This window comes from Fulmarus glacialis, unplaced genomic scaffold (assembly GCF_000690835.1).
Source record: "Fulmarus glacialis isolate BGI_N327 unplaced genomic scaffold, ASM69083v1 scaffold24506, whole genome shotgun sequence".
Lineage (NCBI taxonomy): Eukaryota > Metazoa > Chordata > Aves > Procellariiformes > Procellariidae > Fulmarus > Fulmarus glacialis.
The window spans coordinates 2,311-18,957 of NW_009217887.1; the positions used below are offsets into that span (position 1 = coordinate 2,311).

General features: G+C 55.3%; 1 protein-coding gene across 1 annotated transcript in view; it reads right to left on the reverse strand.

Annotated features, from left to right (window-relative positions):
• LARP1 (La ribonucleoprotein domain family, member 1) overlaps positions 1 to 10,121 on the reverse strand; it is a gene marked incomplete at its 5' end in the record, with an annotated part of 12,160 nt that extends 2,039 nt beyond the window's left edge. The window contains 16 exon segments of the mRNA XM_009579855.1: position 1; positions 3 to 21; positions 337 to 488; positions 877 to 983; positions 1,079 to 1,284; positions 1,878 to 2,001; positions 3,219 to 3,578; positions 3,883 to 4,052; positions 4,640 to 4,814; positions 5,039 to 5,183; positions 5,490 to 5,652; positions 6,373 to 6,516; positions 6,715 to 6,846; positions 7,455 to 7,626; positions 8,418 to 8,483; positions 10,060 to 10,121. The exon segment at position 1 is cut by the window's left edge and continues 110 nt beyond it. Of these exon segments, the coding sequence (XP_009578150.1) occupies position 1; positions 3 to 21; positions 337 to 488; positions 877 to 983; positions 1,079 to 1,284; positions 1,878 to 2,001; positions 3,219 to 3,578; positions 3,883 to 4,052; positions 4,640 to 4,814; positions 5,039 to 5,183; positions 5,490 to 5,652; positions 6,373 to 6,516; positions 6,715 to 6,846; positions 7,455 to 7,626; positions 8,418 to 8,483; positions 10,060 to 10,121 (2,198 nt within the window).
• Between the last annotated feature and the right edge of the window lie 6,526 nt (positions 10,122 to 16,647).

Sequence of the window (16,647 nt, forward strand, 5' to 3'; positions counted from 1 at the left end):
CAATGCCCAGTCGTTTCCGCTCTGTTTCGGGAAGAAGGGATGATTACAAGGCAGATCTCTCCCAGGAAGCCAGCTCTGCACAGGGACTCAGCTCTGCACAGGGACTCATGTACAGGAGGGTGTGACTACACCCAGTCCCAGTGCTGGACACCCTGAGCCATAGCTCGTGCTCACCACAAACTGTGAGGAAACATCAGCTACCAGCAAGGTTGTCCTGTAGGACCCTGCTTATTTCCCTGCTTATCTCCATGGGTGTGCTCTGCAGCCATACCCTGCCCGCTGATGCAGCGGAGCACAGACACCATGCCCCATGCCCTGCGGTGCAGGCATCCCTACCGTTAAGGCAGCGCCGACGGTACTTGTGGTAGACATGTTGCGTGAAGCCATTCTCCTTGAGCAGCTCGTGCGAAGGATGCTGAAACTTGGGCAGGGACTGCGGGGTGCAGCCATAGCTTCCAACGGCCGGGGTCCCCTCCGAGGGGCTGGAGCTGAGCATGAGAGACTCCCGTCAACCCCCTTCCTTGGCATCACCCAGCTGATAGCGGAGTGGGGTCACACTCCACCCTACAGCACTTGTCTGTTGGTCCCACCAACTCCCTGTGACTGTCTACTCTGGGTTTGGGACCTGAGCCACGGGGTATCCTATTAGGAAGGGAACCAATGTTTCCAACCGAGTCTCATCTCGTTACTCCAAGGCTTCAGACTTTCCTCTACTCCTTCCAGGAGGGACAAATTAAGTCCCAGTCCTTTCTGCAGCCACCTAACAGGAGACCTCCCCTGCAAGATCAGACGTTGCCTTTTCCCTTCCTTCCCTTCACACTCGCTCCCTTTCCCATTTCTGGCTCCTCCGTGATCGTGCACACCCGCCTCTGGTACCTGATGGAGGCAGTTCGGGGCCTGTGCTCCCGAGAGTCCATCACCCAGCCCACATGGCACTCCATCGGGGGGTTCGAACTGTGCCTTGTCTTCCTCTTCCGTGGAGTCTGCAAGACATGGTGCATCAGGGACATGTCCCCTTCCTCCCCAGGCCCCACTGGGAAACCCCAGCTCCCATCCTGCACCCCAGCCCTGGTCCCACCTTGGCATCTATCGTCCTTCCCTCTTTCACCACCGGGTAGAACCGGGGTGTCTGTGTTGGGTCCTTCAGCTGAGGTGTGCGAGGGGTCCGGGGGGTCCTGGCGTTGCGGTAGTTCGGCGATTCTGGTACAGTTGTGGGCAAAGACCGGGCAATGGTTGAAGGCTCAGGGACTCCAAACAACTTGTTAGCCAAAGCGTCTGTAGGTACTGCAGAGAGAAACCCCCCACCTTGGGTCAAGCTGAGCTCTGAGCACAAGAGCATCACTACAGCCAAGGGACACCCATCTGGCAGATGGGAAGCAGCAGGGGCAGGACACATCCCAGCCCTCCGAGACAGGCAGCTTCAAATCCAGCCTGGCCAGACAGCCCAAAGCCCAGCAGCAGATCCAAGAACTGAGCTTCTAGGGATTCCACACAGTATCTGCTTCCCAGGGGCTAACAGCAGTGACAAAACCCCCATCCCCAGAAGGACAGGGTACCAGGCCCCACAGGCAAGTGAGGCCCAGTGGGCAGCTCCCTTCCAGGTACTCCAAGAGGGTCCATAAGAAGAGACACATCCAGGGAGCTACGTCCAAGTCCACCAAAGTTTCCTCACTCTGCTAGGACACCTCTGCTTTTAAGCCTCCTCTTCTAGAGCCCCAAAACATTCAGCTGGGAGAAACACATTGCTCTGGGAAAGATGCTTTCTGTGCCACCAGTGGCCACAATTCCTCCCAGCTGCTCCCCAACCTCTGAGGATCTCTCACTAGGAGGAATAGGGACAAATTCAGTCCCACCCACTCACATACCCCATCTCTTACCTTGCTGGAACCTGGGGGGACCAGGAGGGACTTCCTGGTTTGGATCCACGGGGGGCTCTGGGGTCAGGGTGTCAAACTGCTCCCTGCTGATCATATTCACCTTCTTGAAGTTCTCCACTTCTTGCTGCATTGGAAGAGGAAGACAATGAAGGAATCAATTGCCCTCTTCTGCCCTCATCCCATCAACTCATCGTGACCACTGCTTTGCTCGTGCAACAGCCACAATGCTGGGCATCAAGTGCAGCCACGAGGCCCTGGTACCCAGAAGGGCGATGTGCTGCACAGAGGTAGGAAGGGGAGATGCAGCAGACAGAAAAATGGGGCCCTGCATGGGCCAGATCTGAGCCACTTGTTACTCCCAAGCTTTCACAGATCCTACATGGCAGCTCCACTAACCATCACTTGCTTCTTTCAGGCTTTTACCTGCCTGCATCAGTGCCAGTGCAGCAAGGTTCAAGGCAAGCTTGGCCAGGACCCCACTGGCCCCGCCACCTTCTTGTGCCCCTAGAGCCTCCTCCCTGCATCCTCACCGCCACACTGGCAGTGGGGCACAACACTCCCACGTATTTGAAGGACTCATGCCCCCAGCACACGCTGTCCCTCTATCACCTGCTCTCGCCACACCCTCAGCTTCTGCCACCTTAAAGAGCAGCACTGCTTCAGCAATGTGCCAGGTACCAGGCATGGGAATACTGAGCCCAGGTAGCTCCAATGGGCCACCCCATCTTGCAGCCAAAATAACTTCAGTTGATGAACGAGCCTAAGCAAGTCCCTGACCATGAGAGTGACCAAGTTGGGACTTAAATGTTTCAAAGCAGCAGATGGGCTTTCTATAAAAAGCCCAAGTCTATGCAAACTGGCAGCAAAGCGGAGAAGAGCACAGGCCAAGTGCAGCCCAGCCATCAGTGAACCCGTCCCCAGTAAGTGCGGTCTCCAAGGGACCGGTGCCATGGAGCGCTGGGCACTACGGACAGTGCAGAGACACCCAGTTCCCTCCATACACCTGGCACTGCCTGCCAAGACCCTGACAGGCAGTGCAATGGAATCCATGTTCTAGGTCACCTTGTTACCTGCACTTCGTTTACCTGGCTGCAACCTTATGCCACATTAGAGAGCTGTGTTTATCCCCAACACAGCAGAGCATGACACTGGGAGCCAGGAATCCCGAGCTCTACAAGAGGACTAATCTCAGCTTAGCTCTACCCCATAAGTGGGCTGTAACCCGCTGTGCTGCTCCTTCCACCCCACACCACCAAGGCGGCCAAGTCTGCTGCACACGAAGCTCCCCGTGAGGTGCCCCGCGCCCACATGCAGTCCCGTCCTCGGATCTGCTGCTCTCACCTTGATCTGCGAATACTCTGGCTCAAACTGCTCTGTCCACAGGTCCTGCTCATAGTAATACAGCCCATCGTTGATCACTTTGGCCAGCTCTGAGCTCATTTTAGCCCTGGATGTATGGTTGCCAGTCCGGTCCCCACCAGGATGCCGGCGCAGGTAAGGAGGAGTCTGTGTCACGATGAGGATCTTGTTCACGTCCCGATCGTCGATCTCGTAATCCGAATCTTCATCTGACCAGTCGGTGAAGGTGTTCTTGCGGCCGTCCATCTGCTCCATCTCCTCATCGAAGAGGAAGTCTAGCTCCTCAGGTTCATCTTGGTCCTTCTGCTTCTGCTGCTGTGGTGTCTTTGACTCCTCTGGTTTCTACAGGTAGGGGGGCAACAGTGACACAGGGTAAAGACCACATAGCGGCACAAGCCTACTGCTTGGAGACCCAACTATTGCCCCTTGTTTCCTTACCGCAGCGAGAAGCTGCTTTTCTGGGGGGAACACCTTATTTACACCAAGAAGCAGCTCCAAAGGGCGTCACAGATGGGGCCAGGAGAGACTAGGACATCACTCCCATGACCAACAGACCTTATTTGATCTGAAACCTGCTTACTTATGATTCAAGTCACCCAGACAACTGGGAGACCCCCACCCCAACAGCTCCTACATCACCACCTACCTTGGGCCTGGCTGGGGAGGGCCGAGGTCTCTTCTTCACTTCAATCCACGTCTCTGAATCCAGGTCTGGCAGACTTGCGGACAGGCCCTTGGGCATCGTCTTCAGGTTACTGACCTCTTCTGTTTTGGTGGGGACTGGGCTGGCAGGACGTGGGGAGCCAGGAGCAGACTCTAGAGCCAAAAAGAACAAGGTGCTTTAGAGGGAGGGAGGGAACCTGGGGGGTTGTGTACTTAAAGCACCTGACCGAAGAGGGAGTTACTTTGGGCAGCATGAACAGTTTGCAGAACTAGCCAGCATCCAGTGGCCAAGGCTTACCAGCACATTGCCCACAGTGCTGGGGGAAAAAAAAAACCAAACCAACCACACACAAGTGTCCAGTTAAGGAGGTGATACCGGTGATGGCCATAGAGCTCTGCAGGTGAAGGTTGGGTTCACGAGCGTCCTCTGCTCTGCCCAGCAGTGGTAGAGTTATTTCCAGGCACAGCCAACAGACTTCCAGCAGAACTGACCCTCCCTGAATCCCTTCAGCCCCCACAGAAGAAAAGCCACAGACTCAGTCTCTTTCATACTTCCCCATGTACAGAGCCAGCAGCACTCTGGGGGTCTGAGGACAGAGCCCATGCCAGCTCCCACCACCACGCAGAAAGCAAACGGCGGAGCCCTGCCCCGGGGAACTCTCCTGACTCTCAGGGTCTCAGTCCTGCTGCAATACCAACACTGCATCCCACACCTCCCTCCACATTCCCCCAGTGCTCACCTGTCTCCTTCTGGAAGCTTTGCCGGGGCACAAACTCAGGGCAGTTGATGAACTGCGAGAAGTCTGTTTGTGTGTAGTCTGCCATAGGAGGGCCAGGCAGAGCCCATTTTTCTGGCTGCTCTTTTCTCCTTATCTTCTCATCCACGATTTCCACCACCTTGCTGTCCTTCAGAGCCTGGAACCAAGTGATACCCAGTTAACTTAGGGCCCTGCCTTGGCACGTTGTGTGGCTCAGCCCCAGCCCTTCCTCCCTAGGAGGATCAAGAGGAGGAGAGACCAAGTCAAGGACAAGGGAAGGCTCCGCTTGCATTTCACCCATAGTCCATCTAGAAAATAGGCCTCAGACAGGGGTGGTGAGAAGCAGAACAAGAAGGAAAGTTCATCTTTTCCTGCCCTCACCTTGATGATGAGGCTGATGTCGGTGGTCAGAGCCTGCACCCGGTGGAAGCTGGCGATCAGGGTGATGGGAAGGAAGCCGTCTGAGTCCATCTTGCGACGCAGGAAGAAGTCTCGCTCCAGGTTGTCCACGCTGAAGTAATATTCTCTGTATGGACAACACATCAGTGAAAGGCAGCTCCAAGACACCTTCCTCTGGGCACCCTCGAGGAAATAATCCCCGCCCTACACTTCTGCTGCTGCAAGGCTGAAGAGAGACAGCCTGGGGAGCCCAGACTTAGGGCAAGCTGGTGCTGTAAGCTGCATGGCACAGAGTCAGCCTACCCATGGGAGTGGCTCTAACCACACGGCTCTAACCCTACCCACGGGATTAGCTACACAGTCTCTAGGGAGGGCATCTGTGAATATCCCACCACCAACCAACACATCGACAAGGAAAAGAGGTGGTGCTTACATCTGCCGCTTGATGTAGTCCTTGAGCAGTTCCTGGTCCACGCTGTAGAGCTCGGCACTGCTGATGTTGTCAAAGTAGTAAGTGATGTTGCTAGCATACTTCTGGGTGCGGGAGCCATCTGAGCCCTCGAATTTCCGGTACCCATACTGATAGTCGAAGTGCCCTGTGGGACGCCAGTAAGGGTCAGCACAGAGCCCCTGGGATCTGCTAGACAGGCTGCACTGCCAGATGGGGCCAGACTCCTCCACAAATAGGTCCCTCTGCATTGTTCCTGGGGCCCCCATAGCAGCCCACAACAGGGCATCACTGACCCACATCCCTCATCTCAGCCTTTGCCGCAGAAGGGATCCCAGTGAAGCCTCAACATACCAAGCCAAAGAGAAGCCAGGAGCCCTCTCACCCAGGAGCAACTGGGCAGCCCAGGTGACACACAAAGGCCCTACACTGAAGCTGTGTCACGGTTAGCACAGACACTGCTCTGCCAAATGCCACTGCAGATGCTCGCCCCCTCCAAGCCCAGATCCAAGCCAAGACTCCTGCTTGGCTCTCAACACGACGTAAAGCCTACGCGGAGTATCGGCCTGCTTCAACTGCTGCACACAGAGGTACTGCAAGGGGCAGAAAACAGGTGGAAGAGCTTGGCCTGAGCAGCGGAAAGACATTTGTCTTTATTAAAATACTAAGAATAATAATTTGCTTTTATTAAAAGCAGCTCAACTTATCAGCTGGGATGCCCTGCCACAGTATTTCCCTGTATCCCTACAGGGCTCTGCTCTCCCCAGCTGCTTTGGAGCCCCAAGTCTCACAAACAGAGAGCCCTGCACACTTCGGCACATGCCCTGTTCTCTCCCTACTGTCCCAAGACCACACATACAGTCATCACCTCCTCTGCCACGGCCCCGGCCCCTGCCCCGGCCCCGGCCTCGGCCCCGGAAGGTCCCTCGCACGGCTCCTCCCTCGCTTTTCACGCTGGAGGTTTCGTCATGGTCCTGCCAGCTGCGCTCATGCTTGTTGTCTGGGTGCCAGCCTGCAGCAGACAGGGAAGGAGAGGCAGGAGGAGGAGTGTTACGGGATGAAGGCATCTCCCTGGAGCAAGCCCACTGCCCCCAGAGCCCTTTGAACACAGGAAGCATCCCCACCGCCCCATGCCGTGCGTGGCCATCGGGGCTCGCTCTGCCCCACAGCCAGGGGGCAAGGAGAGCGGGTCCCCAGCCTGAGCCCCCACCTTTCAGCTCGCTGCGGTTGTTGGAGGGGTGCCTGTGCTGCTCGTTTTGCCGGTTGTTCCGAGAGGCCGTTTTGTCCCTAGGCACCTCTGACTTCATGTCTATTTGCAAAGGGACCCACTTGTGTTTGTTGCCTGCAAAAGGACAGGGTTTGGGTGTGACACAGGTTCAGAGAGCATCTGCTTCCTCTCCCGCAGCTCCCTCTTGCCACACAGCTCCCATACATGGAGGAGAGAAAGCAGGGGGCCTTTTGGACTGACCTGCCCTCAGACATCCCTCCAAGCCTCACCAGATGTAGAAAGGCTCCGACCGGGACTCTTGGCCATGGAGGGACACAACACAAAAACTTCCCTTCACAGCACTTGTCCTTCCTCTGCCCCTTTCTGCCCGCTGAGGCTCAGTCCAGACTGAGCCCACGTGTCAACCACGGCTGAGGCAACCCACAGCCAGGGGCTTTTCTGTGCCAACACGGAGCGCACATGAGAGGGCAGACTACTGCCATGTTCCCCAGACAGACACACGGATGCTCCTACTTGGGCCCTGCTCCACCTGCTCTCACCAAAACGACACTTTGTCCCACTGAAGCCTGCAAACACCTTTTCACTACAGCTGTCCCTGCATTAGGACCATGTCCCACAGCAAGGTCCCCAGGGAAAGCAGTAGATGCTACCACCTGGCTGTGGATCGCAGAGGGGGAGACAGGCTGAGCCTGGGGTACTGCCCCTGCGAGGTCCTGCCTTACCTTTCTTCTTCTGGGCTGACTTCTGGTTGTCATCATCACCATTCTTCTCCTCCCCAGACTCATCTGATTTGGTTTTCAGGCTCTCTTTGCTGTCGCTCCCATCCCCTTTCTCTTGCTCTTTCATGTCTTTCTTGACAGGGAGTTTCCGGAGGGACGGTGCTTTGTGTGGCTGCTGGAGACACACCAGTGCAGGAAAGATGTGAGAGGTGGGAGAAATGAAGAGCTGGAGGCAGACACCAGCTGTCCCAGCAGGAGCAGGAACAGGAGGACCTTGCCCTAGACTCGGAGCATCCCTGCTCCATGCGTCCCAGAGCTGTCCTGTTCCTGGGGAAGGGCTTATGTCTGAGCAGGGCAAGGGGCTCTACAGATGCTGGGAAGTGCTTGAGCTGAGACACAAGCCCCAGGCACAGAATTTATGGAGACGGACTGTCAGGGGGCTTGGTGCTCCTGGATGGGGGTGTCCTGCAAGAGACCAGACTGCCCCAACGGCAAAAGGGTGAGTGACCCTCATGCCCTGACAGACAGCCAGGAGCTGGCAAAGCAGCATCCAAAAATAGAAAAAAGTTTCAGCGACACCCAGGTCTGTAGCAGGAAAGGAAGGCCATGCCCCTCGGGCACACTAGCCTGTTCTCGCACATGTTTTCAGTTTCTCCCGTGGAAGTCTTGGCTTCCTTCTTGCACTAAGCAGTCCTGAGAAGAGTGGGTCTGGGAGCTGCCCTACCTGCTTCATCCAGCCCACGGGTTTAGACTGGGCTCCAGGCTCCCAGAATAGCACCGAGGGAGGGAGCCCGACACGCAGGGCAGCCCTAAAAGGAAATCCCCTGCACGCTATTCCTGGCTGCCTCCGCGCTGACAGGCAGGACCCCAAATGGCCTGGCTCAGCCAGAGCTCCCAGCACCGCAGAGGGTCGGGGAGTTCTGCAAGGGCCTTATCCTGCTCACTGGAGCGATTTTGTGTTCTCACCTGGACGCTCTTGTGGGCTATTTCTCCAGGTGTTGGCCAGTTTGTGGCATCACCGAAGTCACCAACCTTGTATCCAAAGAGAAAGGTCTCATTAGCGCATATGCTGCGGATGCTGCTCCCTGCATCAGCAGCCAGAAGCCCTTCCAGGCACACTGTCACAGCCACCACCCACCGCTGTCCTGCAGACGGCTGTCCCCATGAGGTTTGGGGGTGACACCCAAGCTGCATATACACAGCCCCTCTCCCCACCCAAGCAAGGCCCCCAAATTATTCCCAAATAACTGCAGACAAGTTTATGTCTATCAGGGATTGTAATGAGGCTGCCACCTGCCCTGTAAGCTACCAGCCTCCCACCAAACTTTTTGCCCCAGCAACAGCATTTGGCACCAAGCCACCCAAGGTAACTCACTCGTCATAGGCACTGTCCCTTGGAAAGGGAAAGCACACAGCTTTCAGCATCCTAAATCCACTTGAAGCAACCACATCCCATTAAAGAAGCTGCCTCCACCTAGTGGCAGGTTACAGACAGGCATAGCTTCACTTAAGTGCCCAACTGCAACCAAGTGCTGGCAACAACAAAGCAAAGGGATCATGTAGTATAACTGGGAAAATTCAAGCAGGTATCTGATGGTGAGAGGAGCTCCCTCGTTCTGGACATCCCATGCCACATGGGGAACCACCGTTCACTTCTTTGCTGAATCAAACAGCTGCCCAGGTACATGATGAATCATGGCTGGGCACTAAGTTTAAGATTATCTGGGCACAGAAACTCCTCCTTGCCCCTGTGGGGTTATTATTTCTAAACTAATTTGGAGTCACCGAGTCCCCCATGAGACCATGTCTCTACATTCAGATGCCATGCTCCTCTCCTCAGGAGGCGGGTTTCCTGGGAAAACCACCTCCAGTGCAGGGCCATTCCTGTTTCACAGACAGGAGCACCTTCCATCCCCAGAGTCCTCCTCTCCCTGAGATGGAACAGATAAGGAAAGTCATATCAAGTTTCAGATACGTCTTCACTGGCTGCTGGGAGCCAACACCAAAAGCCCACGTCCCTAGCTGTGCCCCAGCTGCATGCAGCATCCTCAGAAGTAACTGACCCTCCATCATATGTTGATCCCCTGGAACAGATTGCCCTGGTTCCTCCAAAAGAGTCTCTTTGTTTGAAATCAATAACCCTAGCTCTCCATGTGCCAGTAAAGAACAGATTGCACAGGGAAGAAAGGACCTGCGGACACAGTGCTCTATCACACAACCACCCTGTCTGCACTGCAAAGCAGGGCACTGGATAAGCCCACAAGGGACTTGGGGTGTCCTTGGGGTGAGGGGAGAGGCTTTCCACATCCAGCACTGCGCTCCAAGTGCCTCCCTGCAAGAGGCGAGGTGAGAAGGTCTCCCCTAGCCTAGCTGAGCAGAAAACCGGTCCAGGCAGCATGCGAGACCATTAAAACACTGAAGAGGAGATGGAGAATCAGGACGTTCTTCTCCACGCTCTTGGAAGTGGCCAGGCCAGCACATCAACCCCTCCACAACCAGGCCTGTGAAGGAAGCAGTCTGCTCACCAGACCCTCAAGATGCTCATGCAGTGCTCACAACTGCACCAGAAGCTGAAGGCCAGCAACGGGGGTGACAGGCACAGCCTTACCTTGCTTCCTTTCCGCTGTCTTGGGTTGGCAGCCCTCACCACTTTCGCAGGAGTTGTATGTTCTGCAAGAGGAAGAGGAAGAGAACAAAATTGTTAAAACACAGCTGAGGGTTGTGGAAGTGTTAGCTCTGGAGGGAGACAGGTGGGAAGCAAGCCAGCTCCCCCTTCAGCAAAGGAGGGCTAAGAAGAAGAGATGAAGAGAAAACAGAGCCAGCTTCTGATCTGGGTCTCAGAAGGGCCCCATAAAGATCAGAAGACTCCTGATCAATCCAGGTGGCCAAGAAATGGACCTTTAACCCCATCCCGCTGCAGGAAGGCACTCCCTGACTCAGCTCAGCCCTCCCCACTTGGCCTTGCCAGCCAGGGAGGAGGGGTGGCGAGGAGTTCAGCTTGCTCTGTAAAGCGCCACGCAGAACTTGATCTGCTGTTATGCACAGCAAAACAAACATGCCCTTGAACAGGCAAGGCCCATCACTGCGCCAATGTGGCCATCCCTCCCCAGGAAGAAGAGGGGGGCTCTGACAAAGGGACGCGCAAGCCTGCAGTGCACGGGCACTGCTCATCTCGTGCTTTGATCTCCAGTGCATCCCAGCACAGGGCGGCAAGTTCACAAGAGGGAACATACAGAGAGAAGGAGCCAGATCTAGGAAGTGCCTAAATCCTGCTACAGCCAGAAGTATTTAGACGCTTGAGTGCCTCTGGGGTGTTTTAAGGTATCAGAGTGCAACTGTTGGGGTTCACACCACCATGGACCTCACACAAGACCTGCAGCAAGTCAAGACCTCAGCCCCACCATGACCTGTCTTGACTCCTGCTCACACACTACCTCCTTACAAGCAGAAAAAGAAATTCAACTTGTTTTCTCTCTCCCAGGTTTGGCTGCAAGGTCTCCAGATCAGGCTCACACAGGGCATGCACAGAATCCAACAAAGCAGCACGCCACTGCCTAACAAAAGCCAGCCCTGCCAGAACTACACACGAGGGTCTCCTCCACGACAGCGGTGCTCCTCAAGGAGAGAAGAGCCCACCAGCCCCTGCCTCGAGGGGCAGTCCATGCCAGCTGCCATATACCAGCAGGAGCGAGCATTTCTACCGGCTTTGTTTCAAAGAAAAGCACCCCAGACTGGGCCAGGGGGCGAGGGTGGGAGGGTGGTGAAGAGAAGAATAGCAGAGGCTATCTGGGACTCCCCGGGAGACACCCTGAATAGTCTACCCAGCTCCACTCAAAGCTGGCTTTGATCTCCTGCGTGAGGCAGGACAACTTTGCCTAGATGATCAGTCCCCTTCCTAGCCTCGAAACCTGTGATTCATCCTGCTGGCCCAGCCTTGCTCAGAGCTGGAGGCTTTGAAGTGTCAATAAGGCAGCGCCAGACATGGCACGACGGAGCAATGTGTGCTTCCCTTCCTCGGTTCCCTTCTCTAAGGCTTCTGCGTGGGGATTTCATCCCTGGGAGAGTCCAAGCTCTCAGCTGGATTCCCAAATCCTCCCCTTTCCCCTAGGACACCTCTCCAGCCCACCTGCACTGCCTCCTCCTACGAGCAGCAGCAGTCCCACACGTCCCTCATTTATTCCACATGCACCTCATTGAGAATCCCGGTTCCACGGCACAAAGCTTGCCACAAGGCTTTTAAACTTTCCTGCCAGCGTAGGAAGAGGAAGCGCTTTCAAAACAGCCCCTAAAATCCCTCACTCAACGCCCACAGATGTCACCAACCAAATATAGCTTCAAAAGGCACCAAGTGCTACAGCACAAACCTGCAGCCAGCGCAGGGTTTTCCACAGGTACAGAGTATCCCTGCCTGCTCCGACAGCACTGACATGCCTGGCACCATGGAAAAAAAACACCTGAACTTGCTCTGCAGCCTGATTAGGCACCGATCTCTCTGGCTGGGGGAGAGCAGGGCTCCAACTCTACTGTGAGCATCTCAGGTGGGTGCCTGCTCCCACCACACTGCAGCCCCGGGGCTTGTGGCAATGGCATCCAGCCCTTTCCTCCAGCTGCTTCAGCTCAGGAGCGTCACGGCCATAGATGTTCTTGTGCTTTTTTGGGGGACCAGTCAAAAAGAGGCCTCCTCACAACCTCTAGTGAAAGAGGATGCAGGGGCACAGGCTGCAGGGGTGGGTGCCACAGACTCCATCATCTTTGCGGGGGAGGGAGGAGATTGCTTTAAACAAGTTCTGCTGCTTTTCTTATCTGCAAGATAGGAACAGGCATCCCTTATCTAGCTGAGGTGCTGAGAAGACTAATTAGCATTTGCAGAACACTGCGGAAGACAAAACACAAAGCAAAGCTGCAGCCTGGCAGGGAGGCTGCTCCAGGGAGTGCAGCCAGGCCAGCGCCGTGGCGGGGGCTGCAGGCAGCTCTCGCCAGCGTGGATGGAGTAGAGATCTGCAAGTCACTGTGGAGACTGCCCAGACCAAAGCAAAAGACCGAAGGGGGTGCGACTTCGCTAGTGGATAGACAGACACACACACCATCCGCAGAGCCAAGAGCCATGGTGAGCAGAAGCTGTGCATGTCTGGTACCCTCCAGGGCACTCCAGCCTAACCAAGGGCTCAGCAAAGACAGCAGAGACTTATTTTGGCTTGCTCTGGGAGTGGGAACTCTCCACCTTTCCTTACCAATCTAAGGCTAGAGGTGGATGGAGATGGGCAACACATACTGAGCTGTGTTCATGACTTCAGTATAGTGCCATCAACCCCTGTATCCACAGAATAAAAAAAAGACACTTTGGTGTGAGTGCAGTAAAGAGTTTCCTGCTCCTTGTACCTTTTTGACCTACCATTATTGCTCCAACCCATCAGCAATTCTGTAGTCAAGCTCCTGGACACCAAACCCAAAACTGCTCCTCATGTTCCCTCGTAGAGACTCTAGCAAACCCAAGTGTTTAAAAAACCAAACCCACCCAAAACACATTTAGGCTAATCCAGGTGCTCAGGCTTCAGAAGAAAACCTTCCTACAAGGGCAGCACCACATCTTGCAGTACACAGCTGAAGAGACCCCCTGCCAAACCCTGCTGCAGGAAAACCCGGCTGCCCTTTGTCACTGCATCAACCTGGGAAATAGGGAGCAAGCGGGTGTTGCTCACCCCCACACAGGAGCTCAGGACAAGCAGTGCTACCGAGGGATACTAGATACTGCCCTGGTTGATAGCCAAACCCCTAAAAGCTGCGGACAGATGTCTCAGACCTCCTGGCATTTCACAAACCTTCTTTTGCATTCATTTGGTGGCAGTAAGTAATTTTCAGTTGCACTAGCACCGCCTGACACTCCCCACCCCCAAAAGACAGGGCCCCTCAGTGCAAGGGGACAGACAAAACAGCTGCAGTGGGAGCCAGGGCTTTAGTGGTGTGAGACTGGCAAGGGGACAGCAGGCAGGGAAGGAAGGAGCAGCTTTGCCTGCGGCCACACAGCAGATGCTGGCACAGCCAGGAACAGAAAAGCAGGTCTTGAGTTTTGATCTGCTGCCTGCAGCCAAAACCAGATCATTTGCCCGTGAGGTTGCTGAGCCAAGAGGAGGTTATTTCTTAACAAACAAGGGGACAAGACACAGGTGGGAGCATCGTGGCCCCACTGCCAGTGTAGCAAACCTCTCCCATGGCCAAGGCACAGCCAAAGCATTCACTGGCTTTTGACGTTCACTCTCCGATGCACCTGGCAAGCACCAAGAAGGGCAAGGTTGTGCAGACACCTTGTGCTTTCCTTCCAGCCCGCGGCTGGCTGCAGCACAGCAGCCCTCGAGGTGGGAAGCTCACGGGGGCATCCAGGTGAGCAAACGCCTCATACCTGGAAGGAGAAGAGCCATTGCACAAGGACCAGACAGCCAGGGCGACAGCAGCTCCACAGCTAAATGCACCCCCCTGAGAGGGACACGTGCCATAGGACCACTGTGCTCAGCCTAGAGACATATCAACTACCTCACCTGGGGAAATCAAACCCAACACCCGATGGCCGGGTTCCCTGCCTTTTCTTATATCCAATGCAGCTTGTAATGGATTTTTAAAGAAGGCAAAAGAAGAGGTGGAATGAATCTGCAGGGCTGGGCAGAGACCTGATGTTATACAGCAGAAATACCTGCACCTCTAGCAAGAAAGCTGTAGTGCCTGCTCCTGGTGTACCACTCGTGCGATGTGGACAAGGGCTCAGAGCACCCCAGCACCAGCTGGGACAGCCTCAGAGGGCAGCCCAGGCTCCCAGCAGGCATGCAGAGTCCTCAGCTCCGCTCCCAGCCGAAATGCAGAGTCCTCAGCTCCAGCATGCACTCCATCCCTGACACAGCATACCCCTCCTTCCCTGACAGCCAAATCAACAGAAAGGAGCTGGCCTGCCCCCCGAGCCGCTCCAGCCCACAGCCTGGCACCTAGGAAAAACTGCTGATGAAGGCGGTTTTGAAGCCAAGAGCCCGGACTTTGCGCTGGAGAGTCTGAGGCAGGGGCGCATACTCTGTGTCACAGGTCCTGCTGGGGCTGAAAGAGCCGAACTAGTATCCCCAGTTTCCCCGGAGCCCTGGCAGGAGCCTGAGGGTGCCTGGCAGGACAGCCGGACCCACTGGTCCAATGGGATCCACTTCACCACTTGGGATCCACTTCACCTGGTTCCCAGACTCAAAAAATCCTCCTTCTTCCCTGGACTCCATGGGATGGTCCTGGAGCATGTGAGGACCACAGCCCACACCCAGTGCTAAGGGACAGCTGCTCCAGCAATGCTTCTTCAGGGTCTCCAGGTGAGGAAGAGCAAGTGCAGCCCGGGCAAGGGTGAGCTGAGCCCTGAGCAGGCTGGGGGTCTGGGCAGGCTGCAAGTGAGAGGGGGAATAGTGCCCCAGTCAAAATGACACGGCAAGGAAGAGGTATTGCATTAACCTCCTGAGAAACAAAGGACACCCAGGTATGACAGCTTCTGAGAAGAGTAAAAATAGGAACCGTTAGACACCTTACACCTAAGAGGACTACTACTCACACTATTTGTACATACACGGTCATTGTCCAGGCACTGAAAATTAGCCCAGGGATTAGCCCTTTCCCCCAGAAGTAGCTAGCTCCTTCAAAGTCTTTACAGGAGGGCAAGAAAGTCCCTCCTCGGGTACGATGCACAGGACAGATGTGGTGGGACAGCACTGACCTGCAAGGCAATTCCCGTAAGAAAGAGGGACCCAGCAGGCAGCCAGCCACAGCCAAGCCTGCCAGGACCCCACTGTGGCTGCAAGAATCCCCTTGCTGGTCCTGCAGGAGACCTAGGGAGCCAACTGAGAACAACTGCATGAAGGTGTGTCCCCACCTTGACAATGTGGGAAACTCAGGGCACCAACCCTGTCTTTGTCCTTCCTCCAGGTCTCAGGCAAGCTCTCCCAGGGCGGCCAGATCCACACAGCAGCAGGAGCAAGACATTGATTTAGAGGCTCTCCTGTGGCACCCATCACTGCCCATGCGCTCAAACTCCACAACTTGGAGTCTGAGCCTGACTGAGCCATCAGAGGACACAGCTGGTAAGCTTCGTGCCCACCAACACCATGCCTTTGCCAGAGATGTTTGCAGGATCAGTCCTGCAGGCCAGATGCGACCCAAGCTGACAACAGCCTTCCCCCTCCCACCAGCAGCCTGCCAGCTGTGGACGGTGCTGAAGGTTTTTCTTGTTGAGAGCCCGTCCCACTGAAAGTCCCCCCTGAAGTTACAGGCAGAGAAAGCCCTGAGGGACAGGCAAATGCTTTCTGCCCACCACCCAGGGTTGCTGCACCCATTTCTTCATCAGCAAGACGGCAGTCATGGGCAACAGATCCTTACTGTAAGGGGGCTGGGAAGCAGAGGCAGACAGGAACGCTCAAAACAGGGGAGTAGAGGGGACCTTGGTCTCCCCAGGGAGCGATTTGATAGCACGCCTCTGTGCAGAGAGAGGTGCAGATACCCCCAGAAACCAAGTAGCAGCTTCCACCTCTGCCTGCCTCCCAAGGAGCTGCTCCCAGCACTGGCCTCAGCCACGTGTCAGAGCTAATGCCTGACTGAGATGGGAAACGCTTGCCTCCACAGCTCCATGCACAAGCGGAAAAGCCTACGATTTATAGCACTGACTGCTTGGCATGCTCACGTTTTGCTGAAGACATCGTAAGGTACACAAAACCAGCAAGGGTCCGGGTAAACTTGGCATGCAGACTGCACCTCCTCTCGGTTTGCAACATTTTACAGCTCTACCTCCCACCAAATCATGGTTGTAGCCAGAGGTGCATGCATGGAGGTGCATACAAGGGAGCACTGGGATGGAGCTTTCCAACAGCTTTAAATGAGACACTATCACAAGGACATCTTCCAGCATAAAAGAGTCGGTGTCTCCACAACAGGGGCTCCCACCCGCTCCTAGGGACTGTGGGAGAACCACAGTTGGCCCCACCACTTGCAGCATACAGTCTCACAGCTCCCAGCTGGCAGCATAGCACCTGGCCTTGTCTACAAAGGTAAGAGGAATATTTGCAACACCTCTGGAATACCAGAAGTTTCTTACACGTGCAAGAAAAATTGCTCTAGAACGGGCACGGTCAGGACCAAGCAGAAGACCGGATCCTTAAGCTGCATGGTGGAGCAGGATTCGGGCTTGTAA